This window comes from Eumetopias jubatus, unplaced genomic scaffold (genome assembly GCF_037043125.1).
Source record: "Eumetopias jubatus isolate StellerSeaLion01/CBP00866 unplaced genomic scaffold, mEumJub1_p1.0 scaffold_8, whole genome shotgun sequence".
Taxonomy (NCBI): domain Eukaryota; kingdom Metazoa; phylum Chordata; class Mammalia; order Carnivora; family Otariidae; genus Eumetopias; species Eumetopias jubatus.
Window position 1 is genome coordinate 121,303,103 of NW_028274814.1, and position 22,632 is coordinate 121,325,734.

The 22,632-nt window shown below is 41.0% G+C and overlaps 1 protein-coding gene across 2 annotated transcripts in view; it reads left to right on the forward strand.

Moving 5' to 3' along the window:
• The window catches only part of SLC17A8 (solute carrier family 17 member 8), a 45,351-nt gene that overhangs the window by 11,237 nt on the left and 11,482 nt on the right, over positions 1 to 22,632 (forward strand). The window contains exons 2-9 of one of the 2 annotated variants that reach the window (XM_028121643.2): positions 1,413 to 1,665; positions 8,617 to 8,735; positions 10,750 to 10,864; positions 12,166 to 12,253; positions 16,094 to 16,180; positions 16,550 to 16,689; positions 16,810 to 16,959; positions 17,925 to 18,057. In XM_028121643.2, the coding sequence (XP_027977444.1) occupies positions 1,413 to 1,665; positions 8,617 to 8,735; positions 10,750 to 10,864; positions 12,166 to 12,253; positions 16,094 to 16,180; positions 16,550 to 16,689; positions 16,810 to 16,959; positions 17,925 to 18,057 (1,085 nt within the window). The remainder of the gene's footprint in view (positions 1 to 1,412; positions 1,666 to 8,616; positions 8,736 to 10,749; positions 10,865 to 12,165; positions 12,254 to 16,093; positions 16,181 to 16,549; positions 16,690 to 16,809; positions 16,960 to 17,924; positions 18,058 to 22,632) is intronic. The other variant, XM_028121644.2, reaches the window with a different exon arrangement.

Below are 22,632 nucleotides of genomic sequence, written 5' to 3' on the forward strand. Positions count from 1 at the left end.
CATGTATTAAGTTCTGTTCTAAATATAATAATCCACTTATGAAAATCCTGAGAAGAACCCCACAAAGAAGAAACTACTTTTATAATTCCTAGGTTACGGATGAAGAAACAGAAGAAGCCCAGAGAGGTTAACTAGGCCAAAGTCACACAGCTAAGCAAGTGGAAGAGTAAACATTCAAACTAAGTTACACTGGCTCCTAGTTTGGGTATAGGATGAAGAAGAAATGAAGCATCCAAGATGACTTCAAGATTTTTGCCTGAGCAACTGGTGGAACAAAATTATCATTACTTGGGAAAGATTTCAGGAATTAATTTTTTTTCGGGAAACTCAGCTTGGATATGTTAAGTTTGAGATGCTGATTGTGTGTCCAAGGAGATGTCAAATAAGTCTATTTATGAAAATTGGGATCTGTATCTAAAACCCACAGATAGGATCACCTACAGAGTGTAGATAGAAAATAAAAGAGATCTTTGAATTGAGTCCTGGGCATCCCAGTGTTTACAGGTCAAGGAAGTAGGGAATCAGTTTACGAGACAAAACAGAAAGAATGGTCAGAGAATTAAGAGGAAGAGCACATGAGTGTGGTTTCTTGGGAGAAAATAAAGGAAGAACTTGTGTTAAGTACTGATAGGCTGATTACATGAGGACCTAAGATGACCATTGCATTGAGTCAAAGGTCAATGGAAGGTATTGATGACCTTAAGAAGAGCTGTTTTGGTGGACAAGTTAGGGGATGCCTGGTTGGAATGGGTCCAAGAGAGAATGCGAGGTAGGGAACTGAAGAAAGTGACTTCTGAGTTTTCTTAAAAAAAGACGATGAGAATGGAGGTAGCTGGAGGAGAAAGTGATAGAAATTGAAGGAAAATGTGCCTCCCTACCTCTACCTAATATTTTATTAAGATTTAGATAAAGAGGAAGAAAAGAATCTGCAAATGGATTGACTTTCTACTGTATATCTTTTTAGCATGCTTCAGGTGACACTAAAATCAAGGTCAAGTGCAATAGTTAACTAGGTCATGCAACGTGGATGAAATCTGTCAATACTCTTCTGGCAGGAAATTCAGTAAAGCATATTGTTGAGGACACAGACTTGGACTTGGATTTGCATCCCACCTCAAATGACTTAGTTTCCTGACCTGTATAATGGCAAGATAACACCATCTATGTCATGGAGTTGTTGTGAACTCAAAATGACTTAATGCCTATTAAAGTGCAATACAATACCCAGAATATCAGTAATTTTAGCCACTGTTATTTATTTTCATGACAATAACAACTTTTAAAAAGGCAGGCTGCATCCTACTTTGGGTTTCCCCTTTTCTTCTTTGGTAGACCTTTTCTTTTTGCCTAGTATACTTCCTTTTTTCTCTAATACTGGCCTTTCTTCTCTGACCATTTTTCTTCCACTATAGAAAAATTGATGGGACCAATGAGGAAGAAGATAACACTGAGCTGAATGAAGAAGGAAGACCAGTGCAAACTTCCAGGCAGAGGTCCCCCCTCTGCAGCTGCCACTGCTGTGGCCTTCCCAAGCGCTACATCATTGCCATTATGAGTGGGCTGGGCTTCTGCATTTCCTTTGGGATTCGGTGCAATCTTGGAGTAGCCATCGTGGAAATGGTCAACAACAGCACTGTATACGTTGATGGAAAACCAGAAATTCAGGTCAGTGTCTGTGTTTGGTGGGAGCTCTTTTGGCCACAGTTGTGCCAATACTTTGTTATAGGAAAGAAAGCACCTCACCTCTTCCATTGATGTGACAAAAAGGTAGAATGGCTACCATGTGCCAGGCACCGTGCAAGGTGAAGGGAAGAGAATGATGAAGAGCACAGGTTGGCCCTTGTCATCACAGAGTTGCACAAGTAAGTCAGCATAATTCATGGTTGCAGGTACTACATTGGAGGTGTTCAGAATGCTGGGGGCCAAATAGGAGAATGCTGACCCAGATATCAAGAAAGAATTCCCAGAGAAAGTGATGGCTGGTTCCGAAAGATGAGGAGGAATTGACTGACAAAGTGTGTTTTAGTGAAGTGCAAGGAAGAGTGAAGAAAAAGGAACATCTTATGTGAAAGACTGTAGGAGAGAAGGAGAGGGAGGGAGAGAGAAAATGATGTGTTTAGGAACTGAGGTAGGAGTTCATCTTTTCTGAGCCATGGACCCCTTTGGCAACCTGCTGTAGACTTATGAGCCCTTTGTCAAATAATGTTGTTGTTGTTGTTTTAAAGATTGTATTTATTTATTTGACAGAGAGAGAGACACAGCAAGAGAGGGAACACAAGCAGGGGGAGTGGGAGAGGGAGAAGCAGACTCCTCACTGAGCAGGGAGCCCGATACGGGGCTCGATCCCAGGACCCCAGGATCATGACCTGAGCCGAAGGCAGCTGCTTAACGATGGAGCCACCCAGGTGCCCCTCAAAATAATGTTTTAAATTCTTAAAATAAAATGCATGGGATTATAAAGGAAACCAATTATATTGGAATACAGATATCAAAGTATTTAAAAATAAAATTAACGATATAGAAACATATGGGCTTCTTTATAAACACATCGATGACAAAATTTAATAATGGGTCTAAAATTACTGTAACTTTGGGGCGCCTGGGTGGCTCAGTCAGTTAAGTGTTTGCCTTCGGCTCAGGGTCCTGGGATCAAGTCCTACATCAGACTCCCTGCTCAGCAGGGAGTCTGCTTCTCCCTCTGCCTGCCACTCCCCCTGCTTATGCTTTCCGCCCCCCTGTCTCTCTGACAAATAAATAAATAAAATCTTTAAAAAATAAAATAGGGGCGCCTGGGTGGCTCAGTCGGTTAAGCGACTGCTTTCGGCTCAGGTCATGATCCCGGGGTCCTGGGATCGAGCCCCGCATCGGGCTCCTTGCTCTGCAGGGAGCCTGCTTCTCCCTCTCCTCCCCACTTGTGCTGTCTCTCACTATCTCTGTCTCTCTCTCTCTCAAATAAATAAATAAAATCTAAAAAGAAAAAAATTAAAAAAAAAATAAAATAAAATTACTGTAACTTTGAAGTTTGAAGTATAAACCATAGTTTAAGATAGTGATGACAACTGTCATATGAACAGGTTTATAATTTCCACTAGTGATGGAGTCACAGGTACTGATAATACTACTTTGGTTTGTTGCCTACATTCATAGCCACAGGAAATGCTAAATTTCAGCTAGCAGTTAGTGAAAATAAAAATGCTGATTTTTCCCATCAAAGTTCACAGATCCACAGCATTCCATCCTGGGACAGGCTGAGAACCCCTGTAAGAGAGTAGAGCATGATTGAGCTTCAAGAGAGGGAGACACCAGGGTGATCAGGGGTTAGGCCAGGGAAAGCCTGATAAGCCACGTAGGGAGTCCTGGGTGGGCTTTGCACAGAGTGGCGGTATGATTGAATCTGTTCCAGAAAGATCGCTATCCAGCCTGTGGTCTCCCAGTGGACTGGGATTGAAGCGAGTGGAAGCAGGAGGCCCAGTTCAAAGACTGTTGTAGTCATAAGCAAGTTTGATGTGACTTAAAAGCATTAAGGAGGGCACATGATGTGATGAGCACTGGGTGTTATACCAAACTGATCAATCATTGAACATTACATCAAAAACTAATGATGTACTATATGGTGGCTAATTGAATTTAAATTTGAAAAAAAGCATTGTTTTTATGAATCACTGGAAAGAAAATCTGGCTTATTTCTTCCATGGTATACCTAGAAAAGTATGGAGGCCATGGGGAAAAAACCAAAAGTGTATGCCCAATGGATACATGTTTCGTTGTATTGAAGACGCGCCCGGGAATGACTCGTGCAGAGGTACATGCACATTTCAGAGAGGCATCTAGTAGTTCTCTGGTCCCTGCCCATATGTGGAGAAACATTTACATCAGAGTTTCCCAAACTGGTGTTTGGCACATCACTGTTCTGTAGGCTGTGCTAGGTAGAAGGTGTTGTATGAAATGGGAGCTTTTATTGTGCTGTGTCCTGTGAGAGTCTCCAAGAGGGGGCTGTGGTATGCATTATTTCCCAAACTTTATTGTAGAACACTTTCTTTCATGCCACATCTATTAGCATTACCTGGAACAGTTCCTGCCAAGCACTGGTTTGGGGAAATTTGATCCTGATCCATTAAAAAAAAGTCTTTAGTTGGCCCTGCAGGCTTTCTTTTCTTTTAGCTAAGAGATTATTCTGCCAGAAGAAAAGAGCACAATGGAGAGTTTTCTAGCCTCTTTTTGATGCCGCAGCTGAATTTGTTCTAAAAGGATATGCCAGTTGTTTATTTTTTGGTGGGGAGGGAGGGCAGGAGAGGTGTGATGGGGCAAGCCATGCATTTTTTAAATAATGATATATATTAGTGAGGTTTCAGATGTGTATCACATGTATTCTCCCAGCCTTTTGTAAGCAAGGCCAGCTAATTAAAACTGGTCTGCCGAGGCCCAGATCAAAATGAGATGCTGGTGTGCATTTCTTTGTTGCCTGGAAAGATAGGCCTAGGTCAACAGAGTCTGTTTGGAGGCATATGGAAAAGACATTTTGATAAACCTAAGGAACAATGCTAGTGTGTGCTCTCTAGTTTCTATGGTTTTCCCTTTGGAGTCTTAGAGAAACTGATCGAGATCTAAAATATGCTTTGCATCATTTCTTCTGGTCTCAAAAATAGGAGTTTGGGAGCATTTCAGAAGCTCTAGGCCAACTCCAATTTATAGCAGGCCATTTCTCTCTACTCAAATAGAACAAGGCTTACATGTCAGCTGAGCATGTTCAACCTGATGACAAAGATTTTACTAATTGTATTAAGAAAGACTCTGAATGACTGGTATTTTGTTTATTTGGTTTTTCATTTTATGGGGTGAACTAGATATTTTTCACTGAGATATTTTGAAATCCTCATTTTCAAAAGAGGGAGAGAAGTAAGCAGTATGAATATATAGGTCTTACAAATATTTGGCATATACTCACTAGTGGTATACAGGGTAGTTTTAGCTGATGTGTGAATTCTCATTTTTAGTTTAATAATTACGAATTTTAAAGCACGTGAATCACTTAGAATAGCGTCTGGCATATGGCAAGCAATCAATGATTGATGTTTGAGAAACTTTGTGATTATCTCTTTTTACCTTCAGGAAAAGTCCAAACTCCTTCCCATGAATCATGAGTCCTGTAGAGAGGATGGGCTTTCGAATTGGCCAGACCAGGTTTTACACTTGACTTCTTTTGTTTATTAGCTCTGGGACCTTGAGCAAGTTGTCCTTATGTCCTGGTCAGGGATTGCTGGTTGCAAGGAATAGAAATGCAGTGGAACCAGGTCAAGTTAAAAAGGGAATTACGGTAGGGCTGTAGGGGATCTCATGAGAGTGAGGGGAAGAAAGCAGGTCTGATGTGTATATTTGTGCAGTCTGTGCCCTGGACAGCGGGGAGTCCAGCCTGCAGTGGGACTGAAATCCTGGCTGTACTCCATGAGGGGTGGAAAAGGAGTCTTTACCTAATTCTTTGCAAGGCATAAACAGAGGCTCTGCCAGGAAGGGCAGAGTGGAGCTGGCCCTCCTAGGAACGAGGAAATCCTTAACTAAGGTCTCCAGCTTGCTTGCTCCACATGGTCCCTCATCTGCTTCTCTCTGAGTATGCTCCACTTTCCCAGGTCTCTCCATGGACTGTTTTCTTTCCTTTTCCACGACTTCTCACTGTCCTCCAAAGCTGAAATGTCTTGCTTGGGAACTGACTCACTTTGGCCCTGACTAAAAGGGGACTTGCTTCAGTTCAAGTATTCAGTCTTGTCTAAGTATAATTTCTGGGTTCAGATTGGAGAGTGAGACAGACGGAGAAAGGCAGAGCGAGACAGAGACAGAGAGAGCCTGATTGGCCAGATGTCCAGTCAGCCAGGGTGAGGATGGGGAATGCTTTCTGAAGGAAGTGTGAGCAGGGAGGCAGGAACTGCCATTTCTAGCAGTTTTTTGCTGACCCTCATTGCCCTTATTGTAGAATGGGAATAAAAGGCCTGCTTTATAGATCAAAGGAGATAATTTGGTGCTAATATGTTAAGTACCTATATTAGTTTCCTAAGGCTGCAGTAACTAATTACCTCAAGCATGGTGGCTTAAAACAACTGGAATTTATTCTCACACAGTTGTGGAGACCAGAAATTTGAGATAATTTCACCAGGGCCACACTCACTCTGAAGGCTCTGCTGGAGAATCCTTCCTTGCCTTTTCCAGCTTTGGGGGCTCCGGGTGTTCCTTGGCTTGTGGCAGCGTAACTCCATTCCCTAGCTCTGTCTTCACATGAGCTTCTCCTCTCTGTGTGTCTTCTCCTCTTCTGTCTCAAATCTCTCTCTGCCTTTCTCTTTTAAGAACACTTGTCATTGGATTTAGAGCCCTGCTAGATAATCCAGGTTAACTGATCTCAAGATCCTTGATTTTATTACATCAACAAATGCTGCTTTATTTTTCCCAAATAAAGCAGCATTCAGAAATTCCAGAGATTTTGTGTATAAATCTTTTGGGGGTCTTTCTTCACCCAACACAGTACCTGACACAGTGGTTGGCTTATAGTAATGGCGCATGCATGGGGCCATTATGATTCTAATGGGGCTCAAGTGATGATGAAATTCAGTTCTCAGCAGGCCCAAGTCCTGTTTGTCATGTATCATCTCCTTCAGAGAATACCTGGAAGAACCAACGCTTTAAGAGAGAAAAGTATGAGCAAGAGACATTGTGATTAGTAATTAGCCTGTGGATGAAGTGGACCCCTCTGCCTTGGATTTTTGGTTCCTTGATCTTGGCTCTCCTTGTAACTAGTTGCATGACCCTGGGCAAGTAAATTAATCTCTCTAAGCCTTATTTTCCTTATCTACAAAAGAAGAGCCAAGAATTACCTCTAGGTGTTCTAAGAAATAAGGGAGGAAATACATGGACAGTGCCTAAACAAAATTATGTCCCTATTTTGCTCCAAGCTTCCAATGGTTTCCATCCCTCTTTGAGTAAAAGCCAAGGTCCTTTTGGTGACTTAAAGGGCCTATCATCATTTGAACCTCTCTTACTTTAACTCCTATTCTCATATCCTTCACTCATTACCTTCCACCTATCCTGACATCTTGCTGTTCCTCTAACCTTAGGGTCTTTACACTTGTTATTTCTCTGCCTTAAAAGTTCTCTCAGATGATGAACAGCATGATTTACTCCCTTCTTTCTTTTAGGGCTTTACTCAAAAATCACCTCCTCAAAGAAGCCTTCCCTCTCTATCTAAAATTGCACTCTACCTCACTCCTAACTGGCACTTCCTGTCGCCTTCCCTGCTTTATTTTTGTTCCTCACCCCTGATCACCATCTATCACAGTCTGTACTTGTTTACTTGTTTACTATCTGCTGTCCCTACTGGCATCTTTGTGAAGACAACAATTACTGTTGTTCTGTTCACTGTTGTATCCCCAGTGCCTAGAACAATGTGTGGCACATAGTAGCACAAAATAAAAATTTGGTGAGCTGATTTGAATGAATGATTGTGAGTTTCATTTTACTTTTTTTTTTTTTTGAGTAACCTCTACCCAACATGGGGCTTGAACTCATGACCCTGAGATCAAGAGTCATGTGCTCTACCGACTGAGCCAGCCAGGCACCCCAGTTTCATTTTACTCTTAAACTTCAATTTCTTAATTGGTAAAATGGGAAATATGGTATAGAGGACAGGCCAATGTTACATGGACTGTGCTCTCCTAGAACACAAAGGCAATTCTTGTTTGAGTTAGTATTTACACTGTCTAGCACCTAACCTGGCACACAGGAGGCACTAGGTGACTGTTGAATAAATGAGCAAATAAATATATAACAACTCGTGATGGGAAAATAAACCGACAAAAGTTGATAAGGCATAATATGTTGATAATTAAGAACCCTTCCTCCATAACAGGAACACCTTCTGTTTTGATATTATTGCTTTTTTTTTTTAAAAGATTTTATTTTTAATGGAGTTTGTTAATATAGTCCAGTACCATACACGTTTTGCCATGTGAGTAGTAGGGCCTTGCCTCTAGATTGCAAGATGTCTTTAATGCCCTTGAAATTCTATAGTAGATGTTTGAGCAATTAAAAGTATCCAAGACAGAATGAGCTGCCTCAAGGAGCAATGGAGTTCTCTGTCACTAGAGGTATTCAAGCAGAATCTTTACACCCAGTGTGGGGCTCAAGCTAACAACCTTGAGATCAAGAGTTGCATTTTCTAGGGACTAAGCCAGCCAGGTGCCCCATGCCCTCAGAGGAAGGAACATTTGCAAGGAATCTGAAAAGAATGAGTTACTTTGGGAAGAAGGGGAGGAAAGGGGGTCTAGTCCTGGAATTTTCAATGGCTTAAGAGTTGTATCATTATTAAATATGTATTTATATATTTAATACATACATATATATGTATTTAAGTTTGTACATAATCTCTCCTGCTCTCACTAGAAGGCAAATTCAATGACAGCAGGGACTTTGTTGTGTTTGTTACTATATCCCAAGCATACAAGAAGCCCTCCACAAATATTTGTTGAATAAAAGAAGGAAAGAAGGACCTTGTGGGTTGGTATGTATGATCATCAGTGAAAAATGGTAGTCAAGTGTTTTCTTATAAACACAACTATATCTGATTTCTCATTTCAGACAGCACCGTTTAACTGGGATCCAGAGACAGTGGGCCTTATCCATGGATCTTTTTTCTGGGGTTATATTGTGACACAAATTCCAGGTGGTTTCATTTCAAATAAGTTTGCTGCTAACAGGTAAGGCAAACTGAAATAACATGAATGCAGTACAGATCATAACATGATTTTGTGTTATAAAATCATAGTTTGCTCTCAATTTAGAAATGCGGAATGAAAGATAGGAGCCATTCCAATAGATGTGATTCACAGATACTGATATGATTCTGTTCTCAAGAGTCTCTTGTTATTTACTTTTTTGTCTAACTTAATTTATCTTGTAATTCTTTTAGTGATTATGTAGTAAAAAGAGCAATTGAATCTGAGTCAGAAAAATAGTTCCTGGACTCTAATAACTCACTTGGTGACCTCTGCTGAGTCGCTTTTTTTCCTTCCCTGGGTCTGTTTCCTCATCTGTGAAATAAAGCATGATTTAGATTGTGTTTGAGTTTCCTTTGACAAGTGACATTCTATGTACTATGTTAATATAAGTCCAGTACCAGACAGATATTGTCATGTGTGTAGTAGGGGCTTGCCTCTAAATTGCAAGATGTCTTTAATGCCCTTGAAATTTTATAGTAGGTGTTTGAGCAATTAAAAGTATCCAAGACAGAATGAGCTGCCTCAAGGAGCAATGGAGTTCTCTGTCACTAGAGGCATTCAAGCAGAAGAAGATGGCCATTTGGAGGAAACGTAGGACGTATATGTAGCAGAAAAGGTGTACTAAATGTCTCCAGTTTCCTTCCAATTGTATGTCCTGTGTCACTGTGCATGTATAGATTTCATGAACTATACATTTTATAAAGCAGTGTTTCTCAAACTCTACAACACAAATCATTAAATGGTAATGAAATCAACATAGTGATTTACCAATGAGCATTTTCTAAGAAAAAGAGAGAAAAATAGAAAAGAGGATAATCAAATAGAATAAAATAGAGTAGAAAATATCTTAGGGCGCCTGGGTGGCTCAGTTGGTTAAGCGACTGCCTTCGGCTCAGGTCATGATCCTGAAGTCCCGGGATCGAGTCCCGCATCAGGCTCCCTGCTCAGCGGGGAGTCTGCTTCTCCCTCTGACCCTCCCCCCTCTCATGTGCTCTCTCCCTCTCATTCTCGCTCTCTCAAATAAATAAATAAAATCTTTAAAAAAAAAAAAAAAGAAAATATCTTAATTCATTGCACACTTAAGTATTGGTTTTTGAAACTTGTTTTGGTTACATTTGTGTGTGTGATTATGTATCGAGTTGCAATATAAAATATATTTTGCTTTATGGGTGAAGGTCAAAAAGTTTGAAAGTCAATACCATAAGATCTAAATATGTACAAGCATGACTTTATTTACTTAAGTTTTGGTCTAATTTGTGTCCTTCATTTATTATCACTTACCTATTATAGTCTTTTCAAAAAGTGATAAAATACTGGCTCACAGCGTCTCAAGGTTTACTGCTTACAATTCTGCCATAAAAGAAAATCACACATATTTCCCAACATGTTAAAAGGGCTGAAGCATCATTAATGTGTGAGAAAAGAAGAAAATGCTGCCTGCTCTCTTTTCCCAGGACACTCTGGTCCAGGCAGGGAGGAGAAGGCATGGGGGGACTGGGCAGCGAGCTGGGGGCTCAGACAAATACACAGCCTGTTTTGTGCTCGACTAGTCCCAGGACATAGCCTGCTTTCAGATAGTATGGCCTTCTGGTAGAGTGACAGCAGAATTGTGAAGCATGAGACACAATCCCAGTGTGCTGATGTCATGTGGTAATAGTCAGAATGAGTCAGTTGGGTAGAACCAAGCAGAATGGTGCATCTCCAGCAAACTCATCTCACGTTGGTCAATCTCCAGCTTCAGGAACTCATTCAGGAGGGATATTCCTGTATTGCCAACAACCTGTCCGTAATGGGTCCAAGGATGAGCTCAGGATTCAAAGCCTCCCAACAGTCTAGCTTGGGACACATCAGACCCTAACGACAACATCTATTTCTCTTTTTATTAATTTCCATGGTAATTTTCCATGAATGGAGAGGTTCATTCCTGATGTTTAACTGAAGTGCCACATCCACAAGCAGGCCTGCCCCCTAACACAGTGTTTTGGTCCCTCAGGGTCTTTGGAGCCGCCATCTTTTTAACATCAACCTTGAACATGTTCATCCCTTCTGCGGCCAGAGTGCATTACGGCTGTGTCATGTGTGTCAGAATCTTGCAAGGTCTAGTGGAGGTGGGAGATTCTTTCCTTAATGGTTTTTGCTACTGCTAAATACAGAATGGTCCTTTAGATAATTCAGCTTCTGAAGAAAACCCACTTTACTTAGTTTTCTGGTCTTCCACCTTGTCCTGCTATTTCTACTCTCCGGTTTTAACTATAATTATGAATACTTTAATTAGAATGCCTGTGTGATTACAAATGTGTACACAATAAAGGACCGTTTCATAGACTGCAGAATCTCACATGAGCCAGGAATGATCTTAGAGATAATCTAATCCAACCCCTGTCATTTAATGAATGATGAAACTGAAGCCCAAATCCTATAGTTCACATAGCAGGGGCCCTTTCCACTAAAACAATTTAAATGCATTTATTAATAAATCTGTAAACTTCCAAGGTGTAGTGTTACACAGAGATTTAACTCAGGGAATTGTTGAATCACTATATTGTACCCCTGAAATTAATATAACACTCTATATTAACTATATGGAATTTAAAAAACTTAGTAAGAAAATAAAAATGTGAGCCTTGGAAAAAAATGTAAAAACCAGTCCTTCCTCAAGAGCAGTACAAAAACAGATGATGAGCTAAATCAGGCCATAGTTTACCAAGCCTCGATGTAGAGCATTGTTTCCCAAGCTCAGTCATTCACCTCTAACCTCCATTGCTTCTGTCATATCCATGTACAATTTGTACTATTATTTACCTACAGTTTTTCCCTAGATCAATTCATTAAAAAAAAAAACCACACACAAAAAAGAATCTCATTTTAAGCAACAATATCTTTGAGATCATGGGTTTCATGCATCAGTTACATTGTTTTCTAAAGTGTATTAGAATATATATGCACCAATTATGATAAAAAATGTGGTTTGTTGTAGCAACTCAAATCCAACTCTAGTTCTACTAGAGGGACATATATTGCATTTTGGAAAATACTGATGGGTGGAAAGAACATGTTATTAACAGCCATGAAGACCAGAATGTGGTCACTTAATGGCTCTTAGCCTCAGGTTCTGTATCTTGAAATGAGGGGATGGACCAGCTGATTGCAGAAATCCCTATCTACACCAATATTCTATAATAATATGAAATCTAAAGACCCCTTCCCCATTCCCCACCATTCTTACATTGGAACTGATATTCAAATTGTAGCATATGTGCTGTGAGTTAAAATAGCTGACACAGGCTACTTGGTATTTATGAATTGGGTACTTATCTTGTAGCCTCTCTTAAAGAAGCAGGATCCACATTTTAAACACAAACAGAAACTGAAGTGAAATCAAATAATCTATTTTCAACTGTTTTGCCAGGGTGTGACCTACCCTGCCTGCCATGGGATGTGGAGTAAGTGGGCACCACCTTTGGAGAGAAGCCGACTGGCCACAACCTCTTTTTGTGGTAAGTGTATTAGAATCATAAGTTTTACTTAGGAATGCTTTGTCTTCAAGTGAAGACCCTACTACATAGGATTTATTTTTTTCACATAACAGAAGTCCAAAGATGAGTGATTGCTGGTGTTGGTTTTACCGCTCAATGATCCATCAGGGCCTGAGCATGCTCTGACTTCTATTCCACTGCCCTAGAAGTGATAGCTCTTTACTCTCACACTTGTTCCTCAGGCTCACAAGATGGCTGTTACAGCTCCAGGCATCAAGCCCACATTCCAGGCAGGAAGAAGTGGAAATGGTTGTCCTAACCACATCTGTTCCTTTTATCAGCAAAGCAAAAGCTTTCCAGAAACCTCTTATCAGGCTTCCACATATTTCCTTGGCTCTAATTGTGTCAGATGATTTACCAACTGCAGAAGCAGCTAGGAATCCAAGTACTAGCTTTTCCAGCACTGTTAGCAGAGAAAGGTCAGAAAGAAGGGGTTTGAAGTGGTTGTTGAATTTGCCAACACATGATATTTGCCGAGGTCAGAAGCAGAAAGGAGAATCATCAAACCTTTCTCTCCTCTTCTTTTTACGGACAGGGAAACAAACTAAAGTTTAAAGTTTAGTTTCATTGAATGAAAATCAAGATCCAAGGTCACACTGGGCATGGAACGGGAGCTAGACCACCTGATGCTTTTTTTATTTTCTTTATTTATTAGAGAGAGAGAGCAGAGGCAGAGGGAGAGGGAGATGCCCCGCTGAGCAGGGAGCCCTATGCGGGGCTCAATCCCAGGACCCTGGGATCATGACTGAGCAGAAGGCAGACGCTTAACAGACTGAGCCACCCAGGGGCCCCTAGACCACCTGATTCTTAATTCAGAATTTTCCTCACTACACAGAACTATGTACACATTGTCATAGAGATCTTTTAATTATTTTTTGCCATTATATTCCAGATGAAAATGGAGGTCATCCGTCTTACCTGAAAATACATTTAGTGGTCCTTAAGTAGTGAAGTGACTTGAATTCCTAGGTCACCACACTTCATCTTGTTAAGGTTGTCTTACTCCAAGTCATGTTTCTGGGACTGGCCCTCTATGTATCTCCTGAATAATCAGTGTTTGAAGGGTCTACCTAGATACCAATCAATAAGGACAGTGCCTGCTGAAACCATCAACACAGTTGTAAAATATATTTTCCAATATTTTTTTTTATGGGGAAAGGGGCCCAGGAAGATAAAAGTGCCTTAGGCCATTAAAGTCACAATGGGGACTGAGCAAAATTAGGATCAGAATTTAGCTGTGCCTACTTTTTCAAGCTAGTATGTCTTTCCTAGGAAAAACCAACCTGTATTTCTTAGCGAAAGGCAGAAATAAAGCTTCCTCTTAATTTCTGTGAATATTTTAATTTATTTCTCCCTTGCTCTTTCTCTTTACCTCCTTGAATAATAATAATATTCTATATATAATAATTATTATTATTATTTAGAATCCCTGGGACTTTGGTGTGAAGTATTCACCAATGTGCCTATTTTATGCCTAGCTTGGAACTGCATGCACAGTTGAGATGTCTTCGCATCTTTAGCCTCTTTTGTCCTTAGAAACCATTTCTGTCCTCGTTTGTAGTTCAAGATCATCTCCACTTCCAGTACTGACCTTGTGCCAACTCTAGAACAATATTAAGATTCTGACCTTATGAATTGTCAGATCCTTGATCTTATTTTCTTTGGATGGTTTATTTATAAGGCTTTTCATTTTGATTTGCCAGCAAAGCAAGAATGACTAGCTGCCACGCCCCATTCTTAGTGTCTTTATAGCCCTTCAAGGGCTGGTTTAAGAAATGGTTGACTCTCAAGGAAAGTTACCTGATCAAAGTCATAGGCTTTATTACTTCAGCTAAGGTGTGGCCTTGGTTTGAAATACAGCCAAGGAAAAATGTCATTAGAAGGAAACCCAAATTTGAGGTTAATCTGCTCTTACACAAAAAATACTGGAGTTGGCAGGGACTTTAGGAGATACCTAGTCCACTAAATTTTCCCAGCTAGTGAGGGCAGAACTGGGGACCCGCCCACTCCTAATGGCTATTCCCCCTCCTTACGCCATTTAACAATCCCTGGAGGGCTCCTGTCTCCTCCACTGTCTGCCCACAGAGGGATCAAAGTGCATTGAGCTCCCCCAGGGCAGTCTGGGTGGCACGCCCCACTGAGGTATGCTCAGGGGCTGTGGGTGTGACAGGAGATTACACTCAGCCATGTCTGGAAGGATGAGGAAGAGTTTGTCTACTAGACAGGGAAGGACAGTTTCAAGTGTAAAATTTCCTGAATGAGAGAATGCTTCCTACTATGAAGAATTAATGGGAGTTTTGGAGTGGAGGAGTTAGGACCAAATTACTAAATAGTTACAGGTAAAGGCTCTGGATTCCTATGGACCTGGTTCCTGTCACTCACAGCTGTGTGACCTCAGGCAATTTATCTCCCCTCCCCCAGCCTTGGTTTCCCCTATAAAATGGAGATTATATTGGTACCAACACCAAGAGGTTGAAGAAGGGTTAGCTAAAATCATGGGTTGATTTTTTTTTTAAATCAACCTCAAGAGCAGTACAATGCTCTTGAGGATTCCAGACTCTCAACATAGTAGTGGGCACACAAAAAGCACCCAAAGAAGGGTTAGCTAAAATCATGGGTCTGGAATCCTCAACATAGTAGTGGGCACCCAGTGCATCTTAGGTGGGGGGTTATCCCTGGACCCTCCCTGTCCGGGGCATTCCCCTAACCTTATCCCTCACTTCTAGGAAATTTGGCCCAGAGAAGTCCACCCTCTCCACACCCACAGCAGAGTCAGGCCTGCAGCTCTTTCTAAACAATATGCCTTGGAATGCTTGTCTTACTGGATTGAGGAAGTCTGGGCTGAAAAAAAATGCATTGTCATTTTGTACATTACAGTCAAGTGATAAGTTGGGGTTTGTGCAGCACTAATTATAGCTTACAAAACATCTTTACACACATAGTTTATTTAATTCTCAAAACATCTCTGTTCACAGCCCGGAGGGACTTTCAGGGAGTAATGTTTTTGATTTAGGTAATACTGATTGGGAGTTTTTAGGGCTGTGTTTCTACAGCAGATTATCATGGAGCTGTAGGGGATGGTGGAGACCCACGGCCTCCAGCCTTCGTGACCTTGTCTGGACAAGATAAATAGCAACATATAGGTAAGCATTTACAAGGTCAAGTGTTTTTACAAAGAAATAAACTTAGAAATGGGCCCATTCTGGAGGTAGGTGGAGAGAGGAGCCTTCCTGTTCATTCTGCCATCCTGGAATAGAACTATTTCCTGATTTTTTTTTTTTTTTAAGTCATTCTGCCATTCTGGGATAGAACTGTTTCCTGATTTTTTAAAAGAGATCAAGACTCTAGAAAGTATGATTTTCTTAATAGTTTGAAGTCTCTCATTTAAAGACTGAGGTGATAATTCTTCTAGACTGTGAGCTCTGAAAGGCAGATCCGTTTGTTCCTTTGCTTGCTATCTTATTTAAAATCCCTGATATTGTACCTGGTTGAATTCTTCAAATTTCTCTTAGATTTTTTTCTCATCTTTTTGTCCGATTCTTTCATGTAATTCAAAATTGCTGTGCCTGAGTAGTCTTTGTCTCATCCCTCCATGGTACCTGGATAAAGTTAAAGGGCGTCCAGTGCCCTTTCTCTCCCGGAAGCCCTATTTTAAGGCACACGGGAAGTCTGTCCCTCTGCACGGAGACATCTGGCTCTCGCTCAGTTGGATTCATCTTCATCTCCACAACAGGAACTCTAGATGGGCCGAAGAGGCCTGTGTGGCAGTAGTCAAGTTTCCTCCGTGTTTTCTTATTCTAGGTTCCTATGCAGGGGCAGTGATAGCCATGCCTCTGGCTGGGGTGTTGGTGCAGTACATTGGATGGGCCTCTGTCTTTTACATTTATGGTGAGTAATTTGACTTCATGAGTTCCCATGGAAGACTCACAGAGATGGTATTTTACTGTATAATGGGGTTGGCTAAGAATTTACTATATGAAGATAGAGATTATTAAAACAAGTTTATCATATAAATGGAATACTTGTCTGCTTAGGATTCTTTTAATGCTTATATTAAAGTTGAGTTTCTTAATGAGAACAATATTATCTTTCTTTAAATACCAGTTAACAACAACAACAACTACAACAGCAGGAAAAGCAACAAAATACTTTCTCCTAGATGAACATCATGCCATCTGGGAATATTTTGAGAATTGGAATATTTAGAGATGGAAGACAAGGAAACCATATCATTAAGCCTTTTGTCTTTTACTGCAGGCATGTTTGGGATTATTTGGTACACGTTTTGGCTATTGCAGGCCTATGAGTGCCCAGCTGCTCACCCAACAATATCCAGTGAGGAGAGGACCTACATAGAGACAAGTATAGGAGAAGGAGCCAACGTGGTTAGCCTCAGTGTAAGTATAGATGGAAAGACTTGTCTCTTCTCTATTCCTCTTCGTTATTGTGTTGTCCTCGTAAGAAAAATTATATGTCAATATAGTCACTAAAAGTCTCATGGTATTTTTACTCTCTAGAAATTTAACACACCGTGGAAAAGGTTTTTCACATCATTGCCGGTTTATGCAATCATTGTGGCAAATTTTTGCAGAAGCTGGACTTTTTATTTGCTGTTAATAAGTCAGCCTGCTTACTTTGAAGAGGTCTTTGGATTTGCAATAAGTAAGGTAAACACAGACGCTTCAGATGTTCTTGAGCTTCAAATCTCTTGCTTCTACTGAGAAAATTTCTGTATGATAAAATAATTAAATTGCTGATCAGAATTCATAACAGTTTTATGACACCTCATACCGTAGAGGTCAGACAAGTTCTACATTTTGGGCATGGTATACATAGCTATTTAATTTCTTCTTCCTAAGGATCAGAGCTGTATTAAGCTGCTTTTAAAGATTTATGTTCTATTCAATCTCAAAGTGGTTTTGAAGCTAAATTCAAGGACTGCATATTAGTAAGGATAAAAAGATTTGAAGGTAAGAGGTTTTTGTGGGTTTCCCCCCCTATTAATTACTCAGTGAGTAGCAGTAAGAGCCTTAAAGCTCATTTTGCAGACTACCCCTCACTCTGTAATGGTAGTTATACCACTAACAACCATTGCCTTGTATGGTTTACAAAGAACCTCTTTCAGTATCCCCAGCCATTGTCATTAGGTTGTCTGTGTTTCAGGGAGGAAAGATGTAGATGGTGAAACATAAACCATCATCATGAAAGATGTAACCTCCTTTCTACTAGGGGAAGAACAGCGGCCTAGTAGAGGTCCATGTCTACACCGCTCCAGGTACTGTCTGAAGTGACCTTGGAGGAGCTAGTATACTCAAGTCACAGTGGTTGCCATCAATGAATGCTCACTCTGCACCAAGTGTTTGACTAGCATGTGCCGGGAGCTATGGCAGGTGCTGGGGCATCTGTGATGAATACGAGTCATGTCTGCCCTCAGGGAGCTTCCAATCTGGTGGGAGATACAGGTCTATACTTAAAATCATTCACTCGTTCATTATTTATTACAAAATTCAGGCCCATCTGGGTCCAAGGTAATTAGATAATTAAACTTGGTGGTGGGGGGGAAGGCAAGGAATTAGGGAAGTGCATCTCTCCAAAGCAGCTAAAAATAGCTCATTGTTTCTTTTCATTCCAGGTGGGTCTCCTGTCAGCAGTCCCACACATGGTTATGACCATCATTGTGCCTATTGGAGGACAATTGGCTGATTATTTAAGAAGCAGAAAAATTTTGACCACAACGGCCGTCAGAAAAATCATGAACTGTGGAGGTACTATGGATTTCATAGGCGGCTTAAGCAGCCTTTACAGAATGGGACGAAACTGAGCTGCAGAGCATATTTTGGAGGTTATGTCTACCCATTAGAAAGGATCTTGGGGCACCTAGGGGCTCAATCTGTTGGGAGGCTGCCTCTTGATTTTGGCTCAGGTCATGATCTCAGGGTCTTCGGGATCAAGCCCCATGTTGGGCTCCACGTCAGTGGGGAGTCTGCTTCTATCCCTCTTTCTCTCCCTCTGTTCCCCCCGCCCCAAGTCACTTGCACTCTCTCTCTCAAATAAATAAATAAATCTTAAAAAAAAAAAAAAAGAAAAGAAAGGATCTTAAAGGCCCCTAAGTCCATCCTCCGGTAGATACTTGAGTGTCCATCACATCCCTGCCAATGGTCCTCCAGCCCATACTTGTGCAGCCTGAGATGGGACAACTTAGTTGGTAAATCAGTACACACCCCCAACTGCAGAAATGCTTCTTTCATCTACTCTTAAGCCAAAGTGAACCGAATTCCTGTGACATATCTTTATCGTTTATCCTTCCCATACATTCTCCCACACACATAATCCTTTGCTTATGTAGTTTATTCCCTAATCCCTTTCCCTTTCTACACATACAGGTTTTGGTAAAAAACACAAGAAAAATATTTCCTCTGAATAGACTTCTTTCCTCTTAACCTTTGCTTGTGTATGGGATACACACACACACACACACACACACACACACACACACACACATCTCATCCTCTTTTCTGTATTTAGTTCCTGTTTATGTTTTGATTTTGCAAAGACAAGGAAGCTGGGTGATTTTCCAAAAGAGGTAGGTAAAAGTAATTGTGAACCCCTGCCATGTTTATGACTGCTCACCTTTTTTAAACCTTCCACTTCTTCCTTGTCCTTTTTGTTCTTGTGTTTTAAATTAGCATTTATTGGATGCTTTCTGTGTGAGACACTAAGCGACATCTTTTATACACATTATCTTATTTAATCCTTATAACCACACTGTGGTTTACACTGAGGAAACTGGGGTAAAATGAAGTGACTTGCTCAAGTGGCAGATGCTGTGCAAGATCCCAGGTCTGTCTGAGCTCATTGCCAATGTCCCGGTCACTGCTGCGACTCCTCCTGGGGACTGGGGGGGGGGGGCGGTGGTCAGGGTGGGCAGGCAGGAGGCAGAGAACAGCGCCATCTATGGGTGAAAAGTTGCAACAGATATTACATTGGAAAGGAGGGAAGGGGTGGACTGTCATTCTAGATTAGATGGGTCAGGGCCACTTAGAAGTGAAGATTATATGGAGGTTGCACAAGAGCAGACATGATCTGATCCCACAGTATTTCAGGTATAAAGTCTGACCAGGGAGTTTGGGAGTTGGCATCAGGTCTCCCAGCCGTTTGACTACTGGACCCAGGCAGAGATGTTTGGCTCTAATTGACATGAACTTTTTTACAGGAGTTTGGCAGGTGTGGACCTGCTCTCTGGCAGGTGAGAGGTGAAGCTCTGGGGCACTGGGTTTATGGTAGCTGAGGTAGACAGATTGATGCCCCCCTGAAAATATTCAAGTTCTAATGCCCAGAATGTGTGCTTATGTTTCTCTACATGACAAAAGGGATTTTGTAGATGTGATTAAATTAAGGATCTTGGGATGGGGAGATTATCTTGGGTTATCTGGGTGGACCCAATGTAATCACAAGGTTCCTTCTAAGAGGGGGCAGGAGGGTCAGAGTCAGAGAAGGAGATAAGATGGTAGAGGCAAATATCAGAGTGATATAGCCACAAGCCAAGGAATGCAGACAGGCTCTAGAGCTGGAAAAAGCAAGAATGGAGTTTCCCGAGAGCCTCCAGAAGGAACACAGCTCTCCTAGCATCCTGATGTTAGCTCTCTAGGACCCATTTTGGACTTCTGACCTCCAGCACTGTATGATAGTAAGCCACTAAATTTGTGATAATTTGTTACAGAAGCAATCAGAAACTAATACAGGAGCCAAATTCCTCGCCTCTGATTATCCCGTTCTGCCCCAGCTGATTAGCTGCCTCTACACCAGGCCCTGGATATCTTTTTCCATCTCTGACTTTGCTCACTCCCTTGCTCTTTACTGTGAGCTCTGCGCACCTTCACCTCTCACCCTAGTCCTCACCACATGTCCTTTCACATGGGTTCATCTTCCCTCCTGTGAAGTCGGCATCAACCTCCAGTGACTGCTCCTTCCTATGCATACACTTGGGTGGTAACTCATCATGTACTACTTTATTGTAGCTCTTTGCAGGAAAGTGTTTTAGGCAGAAGGAATAGCATGAGCAATGGCCCTGAGGCAGGTATGAATGTGGCATGTCAGAGGGCAGAAGGAAGGAAAGTCAGAATGGCTGGAGCTTAAGGAGTGAGATGGAGAGTAGTAGGAGATGGGACCTTTGGGCTGTGCTCGACTGGGGCCAGATCTTGGGAGGCTTTGTAGATACACACAGAGCTTGGATTTTATCTGAGATGCCCTGGGAAGCAAATAGAGGGTTTAAAACAGAGAAAGTGACATGATTTGATTTATGTTTTCAAATCTGAAGAATAGAACAAAGAACATAAAAGAGTGAAAAGAAGGGAAACCAGCTAGGAGGCTATTTCAGTTACTTTGTTGAGAGAAGATGGTGTCTTGAACTAAAGTGGTATCAATGGAGGTAGAGGGAGTGGGATGGGTTTCTAAATTATCTGAGCCTAACTTTCTTCTTTAAAATCTGAATAATGGTATGTACTTCCAATGATTGTTATGAATGTTAAATGGACTCATCATGTACTACTTTATTGTAGCTCTTTGCAGGAAAGTGTTTTAGGCAGAAGGAATAGCATGAGCAATGGCCCTGAGGCAGGTATGAATGTGGCATGTCAGAGGGCAGAAGGAAGGAAAGTCAGAATGGCTGGAGCTTAAGGAGTGAGATGGAGAGTAGTAGGAGATGGGACCTTTGGGCTGTGCTCGACTGGGGCCAGATCTTGGGAGGCTTTGTAGATACACACAGAGCTTGGATTTTATCTGAGATGCCCTGGGAAGCAAATAGAGGGTTTAAAACAGAGAAAGTGACATGATTTGATTTATGTTTTCAAATCTGAAGAATAGAACAAAGAACATAAAAGAGTGAAAAGAAGGGAAACCAGCTAGGAGGCTATTTCAGTTACTTTGTTGAGAGAAGATGGTGTCTTGAACTAAAGTGGTATCAATGGAGGTAGAGGGAGTGGGATGGGTTTCTAAATTATCTGAGCCTAACTTTCTTCTTTAAAATCTGAATAATGGTATGTACTTCCAATGATTGTTATGAATGTTAAATGGAACAAGGTACAAATGCACCTAGCATGGGTCTAACCTATAGAAGGTTCTCTATATATGTTAATGCCTATTTCCTGTCCTGTGTTTAAGATGCTGACAAAACAGAAGTTTTTCTAAGGAGGCATTCAATAGCTATCTGCTATTCAAATGTATTTCCCATGGCCAAAAATATGCAAACTCTTAACCTGGAACTTGAAAGAAAATTCTGGATTTCAACCTCACTTGCACAACCGCTTCTCAAGCCACATGCCTTGAAGACTCTGAACATATTGTATAGGACTGTCTTGTTTATGTTTAATTTTGCCACAGTCACTTCAGCCACTGTTCCTCCATAATCGATAGTGTCGGTGTTGGGTGGCGGTGGTGAGGACTCTCAAAGATTTTAAAGTACAATGAAGTGACTGTTGAGAATAAATCTTTTTTTGTTCCAAAAGTAGAATGAAAACATAGAATCTCCCTAGTCTCTCTCCCATCTTTAAAAAACAAACAAAACAGCAACAACAAAAACCAACCCAAACCTGTTCACATGTCTTTTCATGTCATTTTATATGTTGAAATAGCAGGACCAGTGAGTTCTACATTGTATGTTTTATAAAATGGTTGTCCTATTTTGCTTATATATAAAGATGCTAGAGATAAATACATGGAGAGTTTTGTGCCATCACTGAAGAAACCAGATTGATTTGGACATAATGAAGCACTTGCATGATCTTCTAGAGAATTTAGTTGGTTTCATGTTCTCTAAGAGGAAATATAGAAGACATTTCTCATCTGAGAAGGAGCACACATTTCCTAGAGTCTGTCACCTTCTTTTCTTTCCATAGGCAAGGGATGTTTGCTGCTAGAATCATTTAAAGCAAACAGATTACCTAAGACATGAAGCTCTATTCTAGTTCTTTCTCAATCAGGGCATGTTTCCAAGATCCTCAAAAACAGATGTCAAATCCTTGTACTTCCCTCTGTAGTACATGTAAAGCGTGACTGAAGTAAAAAATTCTAGTCTGGCTGAATCGGTTGCCTGTGTGAACTTTAGATTGTCTAATATGAAATGAACATTTTTCTCTGACCTTTAAGCCCTAGTTCTGTTTCTCTTGTCAGCCCTGATAGGTTCACTTTCAAGGTCTCTTGATCACTTCTGAATTTCAAGTTTTATCCTCAAGCTCCTGAAACATATAGTCCTGTCTCTAGCATTTTTTCACTAGGAACCATTTAAATTCTTAAATGTTTTTTTTTTTTTCTCCCTTTGGAAATCTATTTGGCAAAGATCATTT